Source organism: Myotis yumanensis, unplaced genomic scaffold, assembly GCF_028538775.1.
Source record: "Myotis yumanensis isolate MYYU_CA2020_CCGP unplaced genomic scaffold, mMyoYum1.0.hap1 SCAF_3, whole genome shotgun sequence".
NCBI lineage: Eukaryota > Metazoa > Chordata > Mammalia > Chiroptera > Vespertilionidae > Myotis > Myotis yumanensis.
In genome coordinates, this window is record NW_027223754.1 from 90,705,203 (window position 1) to 90,729,900 (window position 24,698).

The following is a 24,698-nucleotide window of genomic DNA, read 5'->3' on the forward strand; positions in this document are numbered from 1 at the left end:
GCCAAAAATATATCCATAGTTCTTAATAAAAGCCTTATCCTTACAGTGCTTTATACTTGTGTATCTTTACAGTTTTATATAGGTTGACTAGTTTTTTGAAATGTTTTCAGACACATTATCAATTCTTATTCTTACTAACATAAAAGGTAAAATAAAAACAATTTGTAGTTGTGTCAGAATCCTAACAGAGAAAAGGTATACTTCAACATTATGTGCTCAAATAAAATGTATATGAAATTTTGAGCATTTGGCAGAGGAAGGCAGGACTCAAACATAAATTTTGTTTTGATTCAAAAGGTAAAATTTGGTTGAGTTAGCAAGGTATGTTCTACTCAAGGCTATTGACAGAACCAAAGGTATTAAGCAGCCCACACCACTCCTTTTCCCCTCTTCTTCCCTCTCTTCTTCCCCCACGGGCACATATTAAGTGATGAACATAGTATCTGGCACTCAATAAACTTGGAAAATGTGCTAATAATATACTAGAGGCTCAGTGCACAGATTCATGCACCGGTGGGGTCCCTCAGCCTGGCCTGTGGGGATTGGCTGAAACCGGCAGTCCTATATCCCCAGAGGGATGTAGTGCACGAAGCAGCAGGGGGCTGGGGAGGAGCCCGAGCCTGGGCCAGACACTGCTCCAGCTCATCCTGGCCCCGCTGCGCCTGCTGTTGCCAAGGTTCTGGTCCAGATGGGGGAGGGGGACACAGGGGGAGTGTCCACGGGAGAGGCTTGTGCAACTGCTGCAGCAGTGCTGACCAGCCATGAGCCAGGCATCTGGCACCCATGGATCAGCTGAGCAGCGCTCCCCCTGTGGGAGCACACTGACCACCAGGGGACAGCTCCTGCATTGAGCGTCTGCCTCCTGGTCATGAGTGCACGTCACAGATACTGGTCGACTGGTCGTTTAGGCTTTTATATATATAGATGACTAGAGACTTGCTCTTTCGTACTTAGTACTTATATGTGATTGCTATATGTGATTGCCTTAATAAGGAGTTGCCTTATAGAACAAAAAGCATGAATTTAAGAGACAAAAAATGTATTATGAAAATTCAAGGCAGTAAGGTGAGACACGCCAGTAAGCCAGGACAAGTGGAGTAGGGACACTGAAACAGATAGCTGAACAAACTGGCTGAGCAATTTACAGCAGATACAGAAGGTCACCTCCCCAGAGATAACATCTAGGCCTCAGTTGTATTTCAGCTCCAGGCTCAGAAAAGCAGCAAAACCAGGTGATTGATGCCAGGACCAGCTGTCCTAACTGATGGCCCCCTGCATTGGCACTGATCAATCAGTAGACCTCAACCCTGAAACCCCACCTAGAAAACTGGTGAAAATTCTGCTGAAACCCTTCCCTGAGAACGCCCCTAAAGTCCTTGCCTGCAAGAGAAAGATAAAAGCCTTAAGACAAAGGACCCAGTTCGCTCTCTCCCTGTGGGGAGCAGCCTACACCGCTCCTTTTCCCCTCCAGAAGAACAAAAGACCAGAAAAAGAGCTCGCTGGACACCAGGAGTCAGGCCATACAAGGAATTGAAATTGTCCTGAAGATACCTGATTGCACATCTGTGCTGGGGTCCAACCCCAGCAGGTCCAGGGGTCCCCAAAGGTGTGGACGGAGTCGGCGAAGAAGGAATGGCACGGGGTCAGCGTTCAGTTGATCAGCACAGCGAGGTTCTCCCTCCAGGATCTCAAGCCAGGAACCCCAGCCGAGTTCTGGTCAGGATCTCCAGCGAAGTTCTGGTCTCCAGCGAAGTTGTGGATAGGATCCAGCTAAGTTCTGGTCAGGATCTCCAGCCAGGTTCTGTAGCCATGTTCTCTTGCTAGGTTCTGTCTCTAGGTTCTGTCTAGGTTCTCCAGCCAAGATCTGTAGCCAGGTTCTGTCCAGGATCTTTTGCCATGTTCTCTCGTTAGGTTCCAGCCAAGTCCTGTCTCTTGGTTCTCTCTCTAGGTTCTCTGTCTTGTTGTCTTGTTAGTTAGGTTCTCCAGTGAAGTTCTGTAGCCAGGTTCTGTCCAGGATCTTTTGCCATGTTCTCTGTCTAGGTTCTGGTTAGGATCTGATGAGGTTCTGATGTTTATTGTCTTGTTACATCCATATTTATACCAGCCGATTTTAATCCTGTCAATTTCTATTACAAAGGTTAGGGCGTTTCTTATCTCCATTCCAGGGAGTAAAGATTATGTAGCTTAACTACCCGCCTGGCACTTAATTAAGGGGTTGTATCCCCTCCCTAACCTCAGGGAAAGATCCCCACCTGGGGAAACAACCTTTCTCGGAGAGGTGACCTTGGTTAAAACACATGGCGCTAAAGAGAGCAAACATATTAAGAACAATATGCTATATATGCCAGGTCCCTTGAAACATATGCTGTGCAGATGTTTCTTTCCTGCAGCGACTGTGTCAAGCAGCAAGGATGGACCGGCTCCCGGCACATCTGCATTCTATCTGCATTCCAAGCCCACCAACTCAACAAGTTTCCTGCCAGTGGCTGCACATGGGGGTGAAACTCTGGCTCCTGGGTGCTACCTTCATGGACCCAGTGTCCCTGTGGCTCAGTGCTGTGCAGCCCTTTCCTGTAGATGTCCCATCCTCCACCCCCTTTGCCTAAATAAATTCGATTATTCTTTATCCACGGTGGACAAAAAGGGCCACACAGGGAAGGCCTGCATGGCGGCCTTGCAAATTCATAGACCTAAAGTAACCACAAAGGATGGTCTGAAATTAAAACCTTTTAATTAAAAAGCAGTTTATGGCAGGTAGTCATGTCCTAGGCTAGATTCTTTCCTGACAAAAGTCAATCTTTACCTTAACTAAGCCTGTCTATGGTTGCATCTATAACATATCATTGGAATGTCAGGGTAACTTGTAACTTCCCTTTTTCCAGACCCATCAGGGCACAACCAATGAGCCAGGGCACCTGGACAGAGACCACAAATTCCTTCATTGTTATTGTTATCATGTTAATTGTTGACTGTTAACTATCCTGTGCCCACCTATGTAAAAGAAGCATGTGTCTATCATTTTACTTTTTATCCAATCCCAAAGGCACCGCCCCCCCCCCCCCCCCCCGCCAACTCCGCTTTGCTTTCTCTGCATCCCTAATCTATCTTTCATGTAACCCACTGTGTTTGTAATGTATAAAACAAGATGAAAAACTGCCATTCTCCAGAGCATTATCCCAATACATTGAGATTCTGCTTCCTGGCAATTGTCGACAGTTTGGCTCAAATAAACTCACAAAAAATTCTTTACAGATTTGAATGTTTTCTTACGTTAACAACCATCTGAGATCGCTATTTAGCCTGCCTGCGTATCACCATGATAACCTTTCAGTCAAGACCTATGCTAGAATCTTCCCTGAAAAAAGTCAACCTTTACCTTAATTGAGCCTGTCTATTGTCTTTTGCATCTATGGTAACATACCTTCCGACTGTCAGGATAACTTCTTTTTTTCTGGACCCCTCCTGGCACAACAACCACACCAGAGTGTAGACTTCACTGTTATTGTTATCATGTTAATTGCTGACTGTTAACTATCCTGCACCCACCTATGTAAAAGATGTATGACTATCATTTTACTTTTTATCCAATCTCAGAGGTGTCCCCCCACCTTTGCTTTCTCCCACCTTCTTAATCTGTCACAAAGGGATTTCATGTAACCCACTTATATCTACTTTTTGATTGAAATGTATAAAATAAGGTGCAAGACTGCCATTCTTTGGAGCATTTTCTCAATTTGTTGAGATTTTGCTTCCCAGCAATTCTCATCAGTTTGGCTCAAATAAAATAATAAAAATTCTTTACAGGTTTGAATGTTTCTTACACTGACAGTCCCACAAATAAAGCCTCCCTGTGTGTGGTGAGGACTGAGGTGAACCTGGGAATGACTTCCTGGTCTAGAGGACGCAGCTGATTATTGCTAAAATGAACATATTTGAATGTTGACCCGAATTCTGAAAAAACAGTACAAGGAAACAAAACAGTGCTGCTACCCTAGAGCTCTGGGCTGGCAGCAGCACTAAACTCTGCTCTGGAAGCTGCCCTTCTACCCAGCTCTACACGAGCTGCATTCCTGCTCTTCTGGAGGCCAAAGGCCTCTGGTGCCAGGGGTCAGCTCAAACACAAACAAACAAATGTCTGTTCTTTTATTATCAGAGGAATGTTTACTTTTCTCTTTGTAAATCTCTACTAACTGGGCTTTGCCTTCCATTTATCTTTCAAACAGCCCCATATCCCTGGGTATTTTCCTAAACAAATAGACAATTAACTCCCAAAAGGAATTCAGACTTCCTACAGTCCAAACGGTTCAAATGGAAGTCAAGCTTTGAAAATCGAAAAAATTTTTTCGTTTCCTTAAATGAAAGTAGAAACTACCTCATCTTCATCTTTTATCACTATGTATATTAATATTACTCCTGAGAACTAGGCTCTGGTATCACATACATTTTTTTAAAAAATAGCTGGGTTTTAAAGGTGGAGGACACCTTAATGATTACCTAGCCAGTATTCTTGTTGCTACAGGTGGGGAACTGAGGCTCACAGAGGTGAAGTGAGTTGGTCAAGCTGGTGACAGAGCCAAGTGTGGGGAAGAAATTTCCTCTACCCTCAGTGTTCTCTCAACAGGGCTAATAATTAAATCTACATGAGGCAGATTAAGAGAAAATAACCAAATGTAATTATCTATGTACATATGGGAACCCTGCATACACGAGAGGTTCCGAGACAGAAAGGGCAAATGAAGTATTATGACATTCTGAGCTAAGGATGGAGTAAGGTACCCTGAGGCTTCAGAGGGGAGGAAAGCCACTGCAGGATAAGAACAGATTTTGAGTAATTACAAGTTTGCCTTGCTCTATAGATAGATCAAAAAGGTTATCTCTGATTATTTCTTACTATGGAATGGCCCCTAATTTAAATTCTTCTAAGTAATTAAGGGAGAGCAGTAGTTTCTTTTGAGCCCACAGGGTCTTGGTTGCCTTTAACTCAAAAATAACCCACATACCACAGAAGCACGTCTTGGGGTGACTCATTCCGAACTCCTATGTACTAGTAAGACTAGGATTCTGAGCTCCTAATCTAGTGCTCTGTCACCAATGCCTTCTATCTTGCCCACCTACAACACTTCTCTGTAATAAAGTAAATAGTGTTTATATTGGCAGTGGTATTGGCAGTGTTGGTAACTATTAATATGATAAAGATAGTTATTAATATAAGGAAGAAAGCAAAAGGGAACTAAGTAATCTTAATAAATAGAGAAGCAGGTAACAGTGCAGAATTCCATCTAGTTTCTGGTAAACAGACTCATTCACACACTTCAGAGAACTTAATCCTCAGAAATATCCCCAGGGGTGCTCTGCTCAGCATGCACAATAGGAACTAGATGATGTAATGAAACTTCTGGACATGCACAATGGGAGTCAGGGTGACAAAACAGAGGGACAGGGCCTAGTGAGAGAAGTTAGCTTGACACGCAGGCAGGCAGGGCAGGGGGTCAGTGGAAAACAAAGGCAGGTGGAACATAGGCAGGGACAGACACGGCAGTTTGAACAAGCCTAATCACAAAAACCAACCATGCAAAAATAACAGAATGTTTTGGACATAGAGGAGGAGACATGTGAAACCAAGGGAGGGCCTGCAACCGCAAGGTGTATTGGTGCATAGGAACAAAGAACGTTCAGGTCCGTTGCTGGGCAAGAACAATGAGGAAATCAATCAGGTGGCAACACAGATAAATATAGAGCAGGCTTATAGCATGTATTGTTGTAATGTACCCCGCGAATCACAGAAGGACACCTCAAGAAGTCGAATTAAAGAGTCATATTTATTGCAATCCAGGACTATGAGGGGCCATTCCCCAAATCTCATAGTGATAAGATGGCCGCAGCGCCAGATTTATATAGGCAAAGATCACAAAGGTATTGATTACATCCCAGCGTTTGGAATGAGGAATCTGATTTGCAAAAAAAGCAGTTTACAGAAGCAAAGCAGCATGTTATCTAAATTATAGTTTTGCGTTTCCAGAACACTGAGTCAACAGGGACACGTTAACTGGAGCCCTCTGACCTTGGGATAATTGTGCTGTCCTTCCCAGGTAAAGAAAAATGTGCTTTCTAAGACCAGTATGACCACAACAAATGGGATTTCACATTACAATCAATAGGGTATTTAATCGAATGGGATGATTTATATAACTCAGAAAATCACAATAACTTTTCTATTGTTAAACAAAGCAAATAAGTACAGAAGCCAAACAGCAGAATTAAAGTTAACCTATAGTTTCTACCTGAGATGATTGCTACCATACTTCAGTATATACCCCTAGACTGACTAGCTTTGCTGGAAACCCATTATTTGGGCCCCCTCCCCATGGGGGGAGTCTGAGTCTGCTTTTAATAAATTTTCCACACTTTTTGCTTAAATCTTCTGGTTAGCGGAGCTCATTCTTCAGCATTGTGAGACATCACCCCAGGCGGGGGGGGGGGGGGGGGGGGGGTGTGAGGGGGACTTTGGCTCACCCTTCTGGTTATCACTAGCTTAGGAACAATTGGAAAGGTAATCGAATTGGATAGAGGCCATGAAATCCCAATAGAACTTACTGGGAGGAGGGTCAACTCCAGGCCCAGGAAAAGTTAGGAATTTGAATGGTTCTTCTTTACCTGAACCAAGAAGATATATGGAGGTTTAACATGAGCCTCATGACAAGGTGTTAGAGCCTGCCCACCCTCCACTTCCCCAAGGGTGTATGGATTCCCCTTAATTCACAATAAAATCTGCCCTCACATTTAAACTTCTCCATGTGTGTGCATTTGGAATTCTTTTCTCACCACAAAAGAACTTATCACATTTACTGGCAACAGCAGGAATAGCACCAGGTGTTAGACTGGTGGGGTCAGACTGGACCTGGGTTCAGCAACCTCGGTACTTGAGTTCTGGCAGGAAAGAATTCAGAGCCAAGACCCAAACTATAAGAAAACATTTATTTAGAAAATCACAGAGTAGAAGTAATTCGTAGAAGAAATGGGCTTAGGAAACAAGTCATAGAGGCAAAGGAGGGGCCCTTGGAGCTCAGAAGTGAGGACGGTAAAGGTGACATGCCTGGGGGGATGAGGAGGAAGGGGAAGGCACGGGAGTGCTCTGGGGAGGGAGAGTACACTGGGTCCTCCATCCTGAGGTTTGGGTGTTTTTTTTTAAATCCTCACCCCAGGACATGCAGACATGCTTAAAGAGAGAGAGAAATAAACACATTGATGTGAGAGAGAAACATCAATTGACTGGGGATCAAATCCACAACCCAGGTTCCTGACCATGAACGGAACCAGCAACTTTTCAGGGCACAGGACACAACTAGCTGAGCCACTCTGGCCAGGCTTTCCTAAGGGTTTTAAGGGTGCAGATTTTAGGGAGATCACAGAGGAAGATCTCAATAGTATATTCAGCAGTTTTCCAAGTGTGCCCTTTCAGGGTCAGGGTCTCCACTGATTGATTGGTCGGGGCCAGGGCAGGGGGTCATTATTCAATGCAGCTGGTCCTGAGGTCAGCCGTGGGGTCACTTCTCTGGTTTTGCTGCTTTTCTGGGCCTGGAGCTGAAATACAACTGAGGCCTAGATGTTCTCTAGGGAGGGAAGGTCAGAGATCCAAACCTCATGACCAGGGATTTGCTAGGGGAGAAAAAGTCACCCTAGGGATGAGGTCCCACCCTACAACCGTCCTTTGCTGGGCACCCAGTCTTTCCACCAAAGTGACCTTCTGTACCTGGCCCATCGTCCTCCTTCTGCTCATGTCTGTCTAACTGCCGACCACACTAAGAAGGTATTGCTGTGGGGGGCGGGGGAAGAGGAGTTCAGAACAAGCAACCGGAGAAGTGCCTCGGTATGCAGATTACTTAGAGCTAAAGGCAACTTTAGCCACAGGTTCCAGAGAAATTTCTGCTCCTCTCTTTAACTACCTAGAAGAACTTAAATTAGGAGTTTAGCCCATAACAAACTATTATCAGAGATAACTTTTGACCTATCTACAGGGCAAGGAAAACTATTTCCTAAAGGTCTGCTCTTATCATATTGCAACGACCCTTTGAAGCCCCTAAGCCGTCTTACTCATCCTAGGTCAGAATGTCCTAGATACCCATGTCCCCTTGCTGTCTCTGAAACTCTCCTACGTGTGGGGTCTCTGACTCTCTCATGTATGTGGGGTTCCCATACCTATGTATGTATCAAATATGGTTCTTTTTTCTTAATTAATGTTTTTTTAATTTATTGATTTTAGAGATGGAAGGGAGAGAAAGATAAAAGAAACATCGACTTGTTGTTCCACTTATTTATGCACTTATTGGTTGATTTTTGTATGTGCCCTGACTGGGAATTGAACACGCAAACTTAGAGTATCTAAAGTGATGCTCTAACAATCTGAGCTGCCCAGCCAGGTTATTTTCTTGTACTAATCTTTCTCATGTCTATTTGATTATTAGACCAAGCAAAAGAATTTTGAGGGTAGAGGGAAGTTTGTTCCTCCCCCACAATATGAAAATCAAATACAAAGATGGATGTCACAATGACCAATTTTCAACAGTAGCCTTTTTCTCATTTGTGCCTTTAAATAAAGATAATTTGCTTTTTTCTAAATAAGTTCAAAAGCTTCTGGGAACACTGAGGTGGCCAGATATAGTCACTGGGATACTCATTTCACACAGGAAGAAAATAAGATCACAAAAGTATCATAAGAAACAGAGAACCCGTCTGATCTTACTGAGACCTTAGCCCACAGTCGGCCACTCACGCTTTGTTGTTGTAGGGCTTGTTCTGGCAGACCTCTGGAGACAGGTAGTAAGGTGTCCCAACACACGTCTGCGCAAGTTCTGTGGAACTAGCAAATTATGTTAGGTAATAAAATGACATTGTTTATTACTGGAGCAAAAAAAAGGCTTAAGATATAAACATGCAAGAAAAAAGAATAAAAATGTGTACATTTTTAAACTTATAATTTACCTCCCCAAAATTTACACATTAAAAAAAAAAATGTTATGGCTTAATCCACAAAAAATTTCCCAGATGTAGAAAGAGTCCCCTCTTCCCAATTATCAAAGGAGTGCAATCTCATGATTTTAATTTGAGAAAAACAAAAGTGAATAAAGAAGAAAAAAATTATCCATAATTTTACCACCCCAAAACAATTACGTTATTGTTAAAATTCTGATATATATCCTTCCTGTCTTTTTCCATGCAATTTTTCACAAAACTGTGATCATAGTGTATTTAAAATTCAGAATTCCATATTTTTACCTGATGTAACAAATATTTCCTCACATCATCAAGAAGTCTTCAAAATCATGAATGTTAGTGACTACATAATATTCAGGTTCTGGCTATGCCGAGTTCTATTACATTTAACTATTTTCCGATTATTAGACATTTAAATTATTCCAAATTTCACATTATCCCCTTACAACAAATTCCCAAAATTAGAACATTTAAAAATCTGTTGATAATACCACCAAATTATCTTCCAAAACAGTTACACCCATATATTCTCTCCAGCATGTGTAAATTTGTCTGTTTTGCTAAATTCTCACTAGCTTTATGCATATTAAGTTACATCTTGCCTTAGTCAGTTTGGCTTACTGGATAGAGTGTCGGCCTTCGGACTGAAGGGTCCTAGGTTCGATTCCAGTAAAGGGCACGTACCTCGGTTGCAGGCTCCTTCCCTGCCTAGGCCTGGTTGGGGCTGGTGCAGAAGGCAACCAATCAACGTGTTTCTCTCACATAGATATTTCTCTCTGTCTTTCCCTCTCTCTTCCACTCTCTCTAAAAATCAATGGAAAAATATCCTCAAGTGAGGATTAAAAAAAAAAGTTACATCTCAGTTGATAAGTTTAGAGGACACTATACAACATTGCCACCATTATTCTATCTTGCCAAGATTTATCTTAAGAATTTTAACCTCAGACAAAGTACCATCTGAATGATTTTTTTCCCATCTGAATGATCTAATGGATTTATTTTTTTCTTACACTTTATTTTAAAATATATTTTAAACATATTTTTATTGATTTCAGAGAGGAAGGGAGAGGCAGAGAGAGATAGAAACATCAATGATGAGAGAGAATCATTGATTGGCTGCCTCCTGCATGCCCCACACTGGAGATCAAGCCCACAAACCGGGTATGTGCCCTGACCATGAATCAAATCATGACCTCCTGGTTCATAGGTCCATGCTCAACCACTGAGCCATGTCAACAGGCGATTTAATGGATTTATATAGTTATCTACAATTATCTGGAAACTAAGCCTTTAATATCTTCTTAACTTATAATACTTAAAATATACATATTTGGTTGTTATAAATAGGAAAATATGATTTTTACAAAGAACTTACTTGTTCAGGTCTCTTGCTATACCAAAGTCCCCAAGCTTTGCGACCACTCCATTCTTGCTAAGAAAAATGTTCTGTAAATGGAGAAAATGCTATGTTGTTTGAGAGATTTCAAGAAAACAAAAGATCAGTTCTGTCCTTGTTCTCTCTCTGAGCTGTTACCTGTGTTTTTATGTCCCGGTGTAAGATCTTCCGGTCATGAATATGTTTTAGTCCTAGAGAAATCTGCACAAACCAACTCAGGATCTGTAGAGGAAACATAAACAAAACTTGTGAATAGTCTGGTGGTCACTGAAGTATTTTCATGATATGCAAAAAGAGGGAAATAACATATTGATGTATGTGTGTTTACATGAATGACACTAATAAAATATAAAACCTAAAAAAATGGAGGCGCAAAAAACAATCCAAACATGTTGGTATCAAAGTGAACTCCAAAACACAACAGACAAAAAAAAAAAAAAAGCAAAAGAGAAAGGAGGCAGTTCACAATTTTCCTTTTTCTTAATATTAGGTTGCTAACTGCATCAGGGTAGTAGGCAAGCTGCCCTGTTTCTTGATAACCCTGGTGCCACCAGTTTTTCCTTTTCAGTGGAAGGAGTATGCCAAGATAGAATGAAGGAGAAAGAAATGGATAATATGTGAGGTTATTACATTTTTTCATGAAATACCAATATATATGTACACAATATAAAAACAAAAAAAAGTTACTTTTAAGCGTTTTAAGGCTTAATTTTCTTAGTCATGATTTTATTTACCTTAGCTGGCCATGAGCCTCTTTAGTAAAATGTATTCTATGCCTATAGAGATTTATTTAAACTATTCTAAAATTTCATTCATACTTTGTTTACCAAATTATACAGAAAGAGAAAAACAATAGAAAAAAAAGCTATATTCCAGATACTACGATTCAGTTGTAATTTTAGTTCTCACCCAACAAAGGGAAACTTAGTTCAAAATTTTGTAGAGAAAAGTATTTTTTATTAAATGTGGAAAAATATAATACCTAGATAGAAAGAAAACAAGGTTTCTAAAAATATGAAATTTAATATACAATGTAAATGAGCATAGGAAAAATGCTTAGTGAGGTTTACAGAGGTTAGAGATATTGATTCATTAATCATTTGTACATTTAAAATGTTACATTTTAATTTGAGGAAGAACTTATATGGGCTGATGCTCATAAATACTAAAATAAAACAAAGAAGCAAGTGGCCTAAAGAAAGCTGTTGGGCCCTGTCTGGTGTGGCTCAGTTGGGTGGGCATAGTGCTGTGCACTGAGAGGTCGCCAGTTTGATTCCTGCCTGGTCAGGGCACATGCCCGGGTTGCAGGCTTGATCCCCAGTGAAGGGTGTGCAAGCGGACAGCAGATGGATGTTTCATTCTCACACATCAATGTTTCTCTCTCCCTCTCTCTCTAAAAATCAATAAAATTCTTTAAAAAAAGAAAAAGGAAGAAAGCCGTTGGGCCATTCCTGGGCACTAATTGAGGCAGTGACCTTTCCCATCAGTCACACAAGGCCTGATTGGGATTCTTTTCCATGCACACATACCTGTTTCCATCAGGAGTAAAGCTCCCCAGAAGTTTCTAAAGGAAACTCAGAATATAGTAGAAAAATGTGTTTGTGCAAAAAAGAAAATGGGAATCAAGGCCATTGCTCTTAATAACCAATGAGACTAAATAGCCATTGCTAAGAAGAGCTTCTATTCTCCCTAGCAAAGTGAGCACAAATGGTAAAAGGAAGAAGAGTGAACCTATAAATATATCACATTTAAAATGGCCGAGGAATATTCACATTCAGATTTTTTAGCTGTGAAAATTTATTTCAGGGTCACCCTACATGAGACTGTCCAAAAATAAGATACAATATTTTCTCAAGCAAACTTCACTCTCAAAAAGAGATTCAATTTAAGTTCAATTGCAAACATGTTCTAGACTAAATCTATCAAGAATATTGATCACTATTTTGTGATTTGAATTCTCTACCAGAAATCATGCTTCATCTAAACACAGTCTACTATTTATGGCATTATGAATTTAATGTCCCCCATATAAATTAAAAGGGAAATTAGAAGTGTTTTTACCTGATCTTCATTAAATAGCACTCCCCGTTGTCTATTGATTTTTTTCATGAGATCCCCTCCATCACAGTACTCCATCACAATAAACAGCCTGTTGTTCTCTGTAAGAAAAGGCATCATTTGGTTCTGGAAGCGTTTCAAATATTTACTAATCACTTGTCTTTCAAGTTCTAGAGCAGTGGTTCTCAACCTTCCTAATGCCGCGACCCTTTAATACAGTTCCTCATGTTGTGGTGACCCCCAACCATAAAATTATTTTCGTTGCTACTTCATAACTGTAATTTTGCTACTGTTATGAATCGTAATGTAAATATTGATATGCAGGATGTATTTTCATTGTTACAAATTGAACATATTAAAGCATAGTGATTAATCACAAAAACAATATGTAATTATATATGTGTTTTCCGATGGTCTTAGGCGACCCCTGTGAAAGGGTTGTTCAACCCCCAAAGTGGTCGCGACCCACAGGTTGAGAACCACTGTTCTAGAGGATGGAGAATATGACAGAAAAAAAAATGTAGAGTGTATATATATATATATATATATATATGTATATATATATATATATATATATATATATATATATATATATAGTTAGCATCAAGATGGACTGAATTCTAATTTCACTTCACCACTTACATTTCTTAGCTCTGTGACTCTAAGCAAGTTATCTTAATTTCTCTATGCTTAATTACCTCATCTATAAAATGGATATAATAATATAGAAATTCCTCTTAGGATTGCTGTAATGATTGAATTAATGTCAGATGCTTAGAACAATGCTTGCACACAATGACATTTCAATAAATGTTAGCTATTATTATTAATACATTCCTGCAAGAGATTAGAAATCTGATATAAAATAGCAGCTGTCTTTCCCCAACACCCCAGGAAAAATAAATAAACCCGTTTTTAATTTGGGTATAAACTTTTATTTATATGATACTTATTCAACCATGTTATTAAGTACAATAAACTCTTCTAACTGACCTCTGTCTGGCCTTCTCACTAGATTAATGGGCACACTCTATCCACTATGTTCGCCCATTCAAGGTTACCACTGGTGGGCTATTAGACTGTAGTACACCCGGTTACCTCTGCTCTCACTGATCAAGATCATTGTGCTTGTTCCCAAATCTGTTTATGCCCGTTACATTTGTAATTATTACATAACTGATAAATCGTTAATGAGAAACAACAGATGTGATTATTTCTACACAAACTACATTGAATACTTTGGAGGACTCAGTAAAAGTGAATAGCTAAAAAAAAAACCATTGACTTAAATGTTAGATGGGACAAGTGGAAAATAACTGGGGAAGCTTTAAAAGGATTGTGCGAGAGAAAACCAAGATGGCGGCATAGGTAAACACCAGAAATTGCTGCCTCCCACAACAAATTCAAAAATACAACTAAAAGACAAAACGGACATCATCCAGAACTACAGGAAGGCTGGCTGAGTGGAAATTCTACAACTAGAAGGAAAGAGAAAAGCACACTGAGACTCAGAGGAGCTGTGGAGGTGGAGTGCAGAGGTACGGAGGCTTGAGTGCACGCGACAAGGGCTGGCAACTGAGGACGCAGCTGTCTTTTTGAATCGGGAGGGAGCCACAAGCCCCCGACTGCTCTGAACTCCAGTTCCAGGTGAGTCTCTGGGGACCTAGACTCATATGGGGAGAAACTGGACTATCTGGCAGTGAGCAGAACTCAGAACTCAAGGGCGGCTTTCTCTCAAAGGTGCTTGCAGCAATTATGGGGACACTGAGACGCAGGGCCCCTTAGGGAAGGGCTGAGGATCAGCCATAGCTGCTTGCTCCGCCCTGTTGATCCCCTGAGACCCCGCCCCACCCCAGCTGCGGCAGAGGCTTTTGCATATGAATGTCCTGGCCCTTTGCAATCTGAAAATTACCTAACAAACTGCAGCTGGGCCAGACAGACCCAGAACTTCCAAGAGAAGGCCCAAGGCCCCACAGCAGCTTGCATTGCTTCACAGCTGGGCCTCATTTGGGCACCTCCAAACCCCAAACAAGGAAGGGGAATCTGCAGATCTCTTTGTAGCTCCTGCTGGGTAGCCTCAGGCAGAGGCTAAATTAGCACCTCCTTAGATCCAAGAGCCAGTGTACCCAGTGGTCAGAGTGGGACCATCCAGATTACAACTCCTCAGATCCATAAGGGACACACTCAGGGGGCAGACTCAGTGAGCACCAAAGCCCCACTGAAGCAAGTCTTGCCCCAGAAGGGTGTCTTCAGCACAGAAGTTCTCCCACTATAGACACAGCTGATTCTCACAGCCAATAGGCCTGGAGGTCAATTCCTCTCAGTGATACCTACAATAATCAAGGCTTAACTACAACAAGACTGTGCACAAAGTTCACAAAGGGATGCACCAAGAGTGTCCACCTCAGGTAATTGGGGAGGCTGAGCCACTGGGCCCTATAGGACACCTAGCACACAAAGCCACTCTACCAACACAGGGAAGCATAAAAAATGCAGAGACAAAGAAACAGGACACAAATTACAGAAATGGAGGAAAGCAAACTACTGGATATAGAGTTCAAAACCACACTTTTAAGGTTTTTCAAGAACTTTCTAGAAACCGCCGATAAATATAGGAGAACCTTGAGGTTATGAAAAAGAACCAACTAGAAATTAAGCATACACTGACTGAAATAAAGGATATTATGCAGAGTTTCCAATAGCAGACTAGAGGATCGAAAGAATGAAGTCAAAGATTTGAAATACGAAGAAGCAAAAAACACCCAACCGGAAAAGCAAAATGAAAAAAGAATTCAAAAATACGAAGATAGTGTAAGGAGCCTCTGGGACAGCTTCAAACGTACCAACATCAGAATTATAGGGGTGCCAGAAGAAGAGAGAGAGCAAGATATTGAAAACCTATTTGAAGAAATAATGACAGAAAACTTCCCCTACCTGGTGAAAGAAATAGACTTACAAGTCCAGGAAGCACAGAGAACCCCAAACAAAAGGAACCAAAGAGGACCACACCAAGACACATCATAATTAAAATGCCAACAGCAAAAGACAAAGAGAAAATCTTAAAAGCAGCAAGAGAAAGACAGTCAGTTACCTACAAGGGAGTACCCATACGACTGTCAGCTGATTTCTCAACAGAAACTTTGCAGGCCAGAAGGGAGTGGCAAGAAATATTCAAAGTGATGAATGCCAAGAACCTACAACCAAGATTACTTTATCCAGCAAAGCTATCATTCAGAATTGAAGGTCAGATAAAGAGCTTCACAGATAAGGAAAAGCTAAAGGAGTTCATCACCACCAAACCAATATTATATGAAATGCTGAAAGGTATCCTTTAAGAAGAGGAAGAAGAAAAAGGTAAAGATACAAATTATGAACAACAAATACACATCTATCAACAAGTGAATCTAAAAATCAAGTGAATAAATAATCTGGTGAACAGAATAAGATGGTGATTATAACAGAATCAGGGGCATAGAAAGAGAGTGGACTGACTATTCTTGGGGGGAAAGGAGTGTAGGGGGATGCGGGAAGAGACTGGATAATAATCGTGCACCTATGGATGAGGACAGTGGGGGGGTGAGGGTAGAGGGTGGGGGGGAACCTGGTGGAGGGGAGCTATGAGGGGAAAAAAGAGGAACTGTAATAATCTGAACAATAAAGATTGAATTTTAAAAAAAAGGATTGTGCACACAGAGTACCTGTAAATTCTTACTCAACTGTAAAGAAAAGAAATTGGAAATTCTAAGTGAGGGTAGTCTATGTAAAAAAGTGTTCAGTTTTCCAATCAGAAGTCTCATAATGTGCTCTTGCCTCATGCTTTTGCAGTGGCTGTTCCTCTTGCCTAAAAAGCTCTTCTCCTGACATTCGCATGACTCTTCAAGTCTTTGTTCAATGTCACCTTCCCAAGAAGGGCTATCCTGACCATCCTATTTAAAATTGTTCCCTCCACTCCTGACTCACCCTATCTTATTTTCCCACAGCACTTATCACCTTCTAACATACTATTTAAATTGTATTTATTATGTTTACATTTATTGTCTGTCTTTTCCTACCTTTCCCCCTAAAAGATGAGGTAATGAAGCACAGAGAAATTAAAGTAACTTGCTTAAAGTCACAGAGCTAAGAAATGTTAAGTGGTGAAGTGAGATTAGAATTCAGTCTATCTTGATTTTATATATATATATCTTTTTTTTGTTATATTCTCCATATTCTAGAAGGTTCTAAGATTGCCCCAGTGTGCAAACCTCTATATCTCCTTTCCCTGGAGTGAGGACAGAAACTATAAATATAATGGGATATCACTCCCAGAATTATGTTATGTTAACAAAGGGGATTTTTGCTGATATAATAGAAGTTAGTAATTAGCTGATTTTGAGTTAATAGAAAAGATTATCCAGGTGGGCCTGACTTAATCACAGGAGCCATTTAAAGGTGGGTGTGGGGTCAGAGGCAGAGGAAGTGAGAGATTCCAAGCAGGAGAGGATCTACTAAAGGGCCACCTAGCAGGAAAGAGAACTTGGCCTCTAGAAGCAGAGAACCACTTCCCAGGTAACAGCCAGGAAAAAAGCAGACATCTCAGCCCGACAATTACAAGTAAAGGAATTCTTCCAGCAGCCTGAATAAGTGTGGAAGAGAACTATGAGCCTCAGATGAGATGGCAGCCCCAACTGACATCTTTTTTTAAAAATATTTTATTTTCTGGACAGTTCCTTTGAGAATGATAGGCTTGGGGAATTCTTTTTTTTTTTTTAAATATATTTTTATTGATTTCAGAGAGGAAGGGAGAGGGAGAGAGATAAAAATACCAATGAGGAGAGAGAATCATTGATCAGGTGCCTCCTGCACACCCCACAGGGGAATTGAGCCTACAACTTGGGTATGTGCCCTGACTGGGAATCCAACCTGTGACCTACTGATTCATAGGTCGTGCTCAACCACTGAGCAACACTGGCCATGCCCAACTGACATCTTGATTCAATTATGTGAGACCTTCAGTAGAGAATTCAGCTAAGCCAAGCCCAGACTTCTGACCTAGAAAAACTGGATGATGCTAAGTGAGTGTTGGTTAAAGCCACTAAATGTGTGGTCATTGTTATTCAGCAGCAACAAACAACAGTATAGAAATTTTTGCCTATTTTGTTCACTGAGATATATCCTCAAGACCTAAAACATGCCTGACATATAATAGGTACTCGATAAATATTTACTGAAGGAATTTAAGCGGAATTAGTTTAGCCTTAAGCACATCTCACCACACTCTACTTATTTATCGTATATTGCTTCAAACCTGTGAAACTTCCATACTCTCTACCAATATTTTATGAACTAGAGCCGGAATTCTTGTTCAGAGATAAGTTGTCTGAGGGTAAGCAAAGGCTTTATCTACAGTCTAGTAGCTGCTGTAAGGATGTCTAAAGCTTCCAGATAAGCTTGGAGTTTCAAGACCCAACAATCTTCCAGGCAAACCCAAAGCATCACAGTAACTCTAATTTTTCTAAACACAAGGATGCTCTAATTTAAAAAAAAAAAAAGAAAGAAAGCTCTCATAAGAAAATGTAAGCTAATAATAGAAACAAATTCAGCAGAGGTTATTTATACTGTAAAAATAACCTCTAATTTTATAACAGTATCCAGGAAAATACTGTCCTCAAATATCCATTTTGCATGGTATAAAGACATAATCTAATCTATTAAAGTGGTCCAGCCCATGCACTCAATTCAGCAAACATATATTGAACACCTACTCTGTGCTAGATGCTGAGGATCAAGTGGTGAGCAAAAAAAACCATTAAAAGGGAGACAAATATTAAACCAATTCATAATTTCTTATATAAATAGACATATGCATACAAGTACAAAGTGCTAGGCAAAATCAGGAAAGGGGGCTATAATTTGAATTGTGATCTCAGAGAAGGCCCAAGGATGAGTAGGAGGTAGTCAGATTGGGTCACAGTAACAACTCAAAGAATGAGGAAAGTAAAGATCACCTTATGGTGTTGGTATTAGGAATCAATGAACAGAAATGAAGGCACTTTAGTTAGTGGTTGCCCTTAAAAGTTTTTAATATAACTGAATTCCCTGTTCATGTGTACTGCTTAGCTCCTAGGAAGACCTCAGAAGAATTCTAAGAGTTCTTTTAAATATCCAGTTGTTGAAGAAGGTTGCATGCAGAGAACTAGTTTGAATGCAGTAATTTTAATTTATAAGAAACACAATGTAAAAGCTCAAAATATAGTATCTATGTTTATTTATTTATTTATTGATTGATTGATTGATTGATTGATCTTTAACTCCTGATGGTGCTTGAAGATACTTAGGTAGCATTCCTGGTTCATTAAATACTTACAACCTGTGAATTTTAGCAGTCTCAGTGCCAAGTGAAGATTTGGGGAATGCCCCATGGTGAACTTTGGCATGTACAGCTCTCTGACAGCCTATAAACAACTGGCACACTGTATATGTGTTTGTTGTCTGACTCTTCCCAATAGAATGCAAGCTCCATGAGGACAGATATGTTCAGCTGCTTTGTACACTGCTCTATTCTTGGCACTAAAACAATGTTGTAAGCACTGGATAAACATTTGTTAAGTGAATGAATGATTTCTGACCACTGCTCTTTTCATGATTATTTGATTGCTTGTTTTGGGTTGTTCCTGCCTTTGAAATAGAATGATGGATGGCGACAGAATAGATCTTGCATTCAGGTGTGCAAATGAAGGAATTGCTTCCTTATAGTTTTCCTCTCTATTTTTGCCATTTGCTTGGCAATGGTGCATAACTATTTGCTGCCTCTCTGTAAGAAGACTGTACAGCCCCACCCATTGCCACAGGGTATTCAGGGCCTCATGTGGGCAAAGTATCCCCTCCCCCCATCACTCCATTATCAGGGTTAACTGCATGGCTGCATTGCAACAGGAATGTGAATCCATAAGAAAAATGAAAGCCATGCCACATCCTAGCACGACTCTAAGACTGATGATGTGGGGGCACTTGTATCTTGCTCTTTTCTTTTGCTCAGAACAGTATGCTCCATATCCGGGCTGCTTATTCAGCCTGGACCCCAGAACTAAGGCCCAAATCTCACCAATATGGAATGAGTGAGAGATAGATGTATATTATTGTAGGTCACAGAAATTTGGGTGCTGTTCCTGCAGCAAAGCTAATATACCAATTATTAACTATTTGAGGGAGTAAGAATTAAGGATAAAAAAAACTTAGGAAACCTGTCTACAAAAATTCACTAGAGAAGAAATAATGATTATGTCTCTAATGACAATTTAAATAAATGGGAAAATGAGTCCATTCACAAAAACTAATCACAGTTCTCAGGAACATATCTTTTATAGAAGTCTATATGCTGATACTTTATTAAAATACTTTAAGAATGCTAGAAAGTCAAACCTTGAAATGAACTGAAGAAGGTTACAATGTTAGGATGTTTCATCTTTGCCAGAAGAATAACTTCTTTCTTTGAAGCTTCTTTTTCTTGGATGGGCATCTAAATTATATTAAGAGACAGAATAGTCTGTAAAGGTAACTTGCTGTCAAGAACATGCTTCCTGCTCTCTCCTATTTTAACAGTGGGAATTGTAACCCATTTCACCATTCTTTTGACATTATTTCTGTAAATGCTATTCTGAATAACATGTACCTTGTAGATAAACAGCATGTTTGTATAAGAATCCTAGGAACTAACTTCAGAAGATGCAGACTTCGACCTTTAGCCATCCCAGTTACGGGAGATTTGCTGACCTTCAATGGTAAAACCAGAATAATGAAGACCAGGATGATATATAGCAAAGCATCACTTGACCAGTTTCAAGATCCTTATTGGAATGGACTGTACTGGTCTGCACATAGAGAACCTTTCAACTCCCTCCCCTTGATCTCTTTGTTCTGCTTTCCCTCCCCCACCATATAAAAATGTTTGCCCGCAATGAGATTTTTTTTTGAGATGGGCTTTGCAACAAGAGTCCCCCGTCTTCTCAGGTGTCTGGCACTTAAATAAACCACTTTCCTTTTTCACCAGCATCTGTCTCACGAGTTTGGTTTTCATGGTGGCAGGCAACCGAACCTTAGTTTCAGTTACACTATCTAAAATTCTCCAAGATTTCACTGGCTTTTAGTGGCACTTCTGAAACCAATCTCTCAACATCAGAAAACAAAATTTCTAGAATTAGCACTATATCTAATCAATGGTTTACCATTGAAAACCATAAGCAAAAAATAATGATTTCTGGTGAACTTTTGCAGTATTAAAATTTCAGTTAGATAAGAAAAAGCTGAGGGAGTTCATCACCACTAAACCAGTATTACAAGAGATGTTAAAAGGTCTTCTTTAAGAAGAAGAAACTATAAATAAAATATCACAAAGAAAAAAGTTATCACTGACAAAGGCAAACACATAATAAAAGCAGTAGAACAACCAACACTAAAACTAGTACAAAAGTTAAGGATACACAAAACACATACAAAAGAAGTAAAAAATAATGCCAAAAACATAAATGTGAAGGGGTGAGTAAAAATGGTAGTGATTCTAGAATGTTTTCAAACTTAAGCAAACATCACCTTAAAATAGACTGCTTAAAACATAGTGTGGTATACAAGAAGCACATGGTAACCACAAATCAAAAATCTACCAGAGACCTAGCCACTTTGGCTCAGTGGATAGAGCGTCAGCCTGTGGACTGAAGGGTCCTGGGTTCAATTCTGGTCAAGGGCACATGCCTGGGTTGCGGGCTTGGTACCCGCAGGTAGGGGGTGTGCAGGAGGCAGCCAGTCAGTGGTTCTCTCTCATCGTTGATGTTTCCATCTCTCTCTCCCTCTCCCTTCCTCTCTGAAATCAATTAAAATATATATATATATTTAAATCTACAAGAGATATACAAGAAATAAGGAGAAATGAATCCAAACACAACACTTAGGTGAGTCAACAATGTAGACGAGAAGAAAGCAAGAAAATAAGAAGAGAGGAGAGAACTAGAAGAACAATCAGAAAACAATTAATAAATGGCAATAACTACATACCTATAAATAATTACTTTAAATGTAAATGGATTAAGTGCTCCAATCAAAAGACAAATGGAGCCCTGGCCGGTGTTGTTAAGTGGTTAGAGCATCCAGCCCACACAAAGAAGGGTTGTGGATTCAATTCCCAGTCAAGGGTTCACTCCCTGCCCCTGGTCTGGGCGCAGGCAGGAGGTAGCCAGTAGCAACCAGTTGATGTATCTTTCTTATATAAATGTTTCTCTCTCTCTCTCTTCCTCTTTCTCTCTCTTCCCCTATCTACCTTCCACTCTTTCTGAAAAGCAATGGAAAAAAATATCCTCAGGTGAGGATTAAAAAACAAAAAGAAAAATGAATAAAGATGTGGTTCTCAATATATAGTGAAATATTGCTCAGCCACAAAGAAAAATGAAATGTTACCATTTGTGACAACATGGATGGATCAAGAGGGCATTATGCTAAGTGAAATAAGCATCTATTCAGACAGAGAAAGACAAATACCATATCATTTAATTTATATGTGGAATATAAAAATTAAATAAATGAACAAACAAAACAGAAACAAACTCAGGTACAGAGAACACACTGATGATTGTCAGATGGGAGGGGTGCTGGGGGACTGGGTGAAAAGGAGGAAAGGATTTATTGGCAGTTCCAAAATAGTCACAGGATGTAAAATACAGCTTCAGGAATATAGTCAATAATATTATAATAACTATGCATGGTGTCAGGTTGGTACTAGACTTATAAGGTGATTACTTCATACGTTATATAAATGTCTAACCACTATGCTGTACACCTGAAACCCATATAATATTAAATGTCAACTGTAATTGAAACATAAAAAAAATGTTTTTAAAAAGTTCAGTTAGGTTGGTGAGACACTGTTAACTATTTAGGCATCTAAAGGAAAGTTACTTTAATATTTATCTTTCAGCAGCTAAGAAATTCTTTATAAATATGCAATGGTTCAGCAGCAATCACCACTGAGAAGAAACAAAATATATAAAATATGAAAATGTGTCATATACTGCATAAATCAGATCAGTAAAGTTCTTTATTAAGATTACCATGTTTTTCATTCACATAAAAATTGTCTCTTGTGACTTCCTTTATTTTTTAATCCTCACCTCCTGAGGTTATGTTTATTGATTTTAGAGAGAGAGCGGAAGAGGAGGAGGAGAGAGACATCAATGTGAGAAACATCAATCTGTTGCCTCTCATATGCACCCCAACCTAGAATTGAACCTGAAACCTTGGTATGTGTCCTGACTTGGAATCAAACCCGTAACCTTTTGGTGTATGGGACAATGTTCCAACCAACTCAGCAACCTGGCCAAGGTGTGACTTCTTTTATACTTACTGTATTTTCTTATTATTCCATTAATCATCTATGGATAGCACTTTTCAAATGTTTTAGTGCCAATGGCAGTAATCATACCTTATTTCCACCATTCTATCCTCATCTCGGCACTTTGCTAACTTGTCATTTCTACCCTGGTTATCAGCCCAGCTGCCCACTTTCCAGCCTCCATGAATCACCTGTTCCTCTCCACTGCTCCCGCTGTAATGTTCTTTATCATTGGCTCACACATAATGTATGTGTGTTTCCAAATTTCTCACCCTCACTTAGGAATAATTTTTTTTAATTAACATTCTCAATCCCAGCTATACTGCCTCCTATCTATGTATCCTTCAGTAAGTTATTTAACCCTCTAAGCTTAGGTATTTTTCACCCCAATTTAAAAGCTTCTGCACAACAAAAGAAACCAGCATGAAATTGGAAAGGAAACCCTCTGCATGAGCACTAAACTGATGTAGGGGAATCGTAGTAGGATAGTAAGAAGCTAGGAAAATCCCTGGACAAATGAAATGGGGAAACTGAGACAAGAAAATTAAACAAGGTCAAACATTTTGAGCAGCTTGTGAATCACAAGACCTTATCTACAACAACCAAGGACACTTGAGAGCAATGGTTTTATACCTTCCTCCCTAACTAGAAAATACATAGTTTAAATCAACCTGACCTGGGAAAATAGAGAAAAAAAAAACCCCAGTTAATGCCATTTGTGCCAGCTAAACCCAAGGACAGATGAAGTTGGGGAATAAATAACAAAAACCCCCATCAAAGCCAGACAGACCTGAGATAACAGTAAAACAGACCAAAGAATAACCCAAAACTCCCCCTATTCACTCATTTTGATGCATCAGCATATTAAAAGTACACCTAGAAAGCTGATGAATATTCTACTAAAACCCTCCCCTAAGATTCTTGCCTGCAGAAAAAAAAAAAAAAGATAAAAAGCTCACAGGACAAAGACTCAATGCAGCTCACTCTAGAGCATGCCCATGCCCCTTCTCAGGGTCCCCACGAGACTTGCAGCCAGGGGAGCAGTGGGCAGTGGCAGCTCCACCAGGGCTCACCCCTGATCCTGTCTCCAAGGCCCCCTTTTTCTCTGACTTCCCAATGAGCTAAAGCAGCCCCACCTTGGCTCATTTATTTCCAATAACATTTCTAGAGAGTTAATGCAGAGCACAGCTGAGGCTTTCCCCTGTTGTTTCTCCTACCCCAGTTTCTTCCTTTGTTTCACTGTCCCCAGCATTATTAAACATACTCCCTATAAAACCCATCTGGACTCGTGTTGCAAAATCTTTCCTACACAAAGTCAAGAACCACACACTACAGGAGGCCTGAGGCAGACCTGCTCCAGGCCAGCCCCTGTCCTGTAACAGAATCACTTAGTAAGTTGCATAAATGTCTAATCTATCTACATAAATGTACATCTGAAACTAATATAATATTGGATGTCAACTGTAATTAAAAAATAAAAAATAATTTTAAAAAAGGAGTCCAAAACCTGCCACAACGTCAATAAATTGTTTCTCAAAACTAATACTAAATACTAAGAAATGTATCTAAATGAAAAAAGAAAAGAAAATATTAGTTTTTTGGTACTTGTAACAAAATAAGCAATTTAAGTGTGGGGTCTAGAGTTTACTGAGTAGAGAGGCATTGGAAAGTTGAGAAGTTCTCAAGAAAAGAAGTAATAAAAACTGTTATAGGACAGTAAGGAGCCAGGAAAATTCCAGGGCAAGATAAATTTGCCAGGTCCTTCTCATGAATTCAGGGAAGGCCACAACAAAATAAAAAAAGGGACGCTGAGAATTAATCCGTCCCAAAATATTCAGCAGAGGAATTCTGAAAGCTATAGACAGGAGGGTATATAATGCCTCAAACCCCGACGCC

The 24,698-nt window shown here is 39.9% G+C and overlaps 1 protein-coding gene across 7 annotated transcripts in view; it reads right to left on the bottom strand.

The window, feature by feature from the left end:
• Positions 1–24,698, bottom strand: part of NEK5 (NIMA related kinase 5) — an 86,876-nt gene that overhangs the window by 51,045 nt on the left and 11,133 nt on the right. For 4 of the 7 annotated variants that reach the window (XM_070409113.1, XM_070409114.1, XM_070409112.1 and 1 more), the window contains exons 3-7: positions 19,847–19,943; positions 12,449–12,546; positions 10,526–10,609; positions 10,367–10,437; positions 8,771–8,857 (exon numbers count right to left, since the gene is read on the bottom strand). In XM_070409113.1, coding sequence (XP_070265214.1) covers positions 8,771–8,857; positions 10,367–10,437; positions 10,526–10,609; positions 12,449–12,546; positions 19,847–19,943 — 437 coding nt within the window. The remainder of the gene's footprint in view (positions 1–8,770; positions 8,858–10,366; positions 10,438–10,525; positions 10,610–12,448; positions 12,547–19,846; positions 19,944–24,698) is intronic. The other 3 variants (XM_070409118.1, XM_070409116.1, XM_070409117.1) reach the window with 1 other exon arrangement.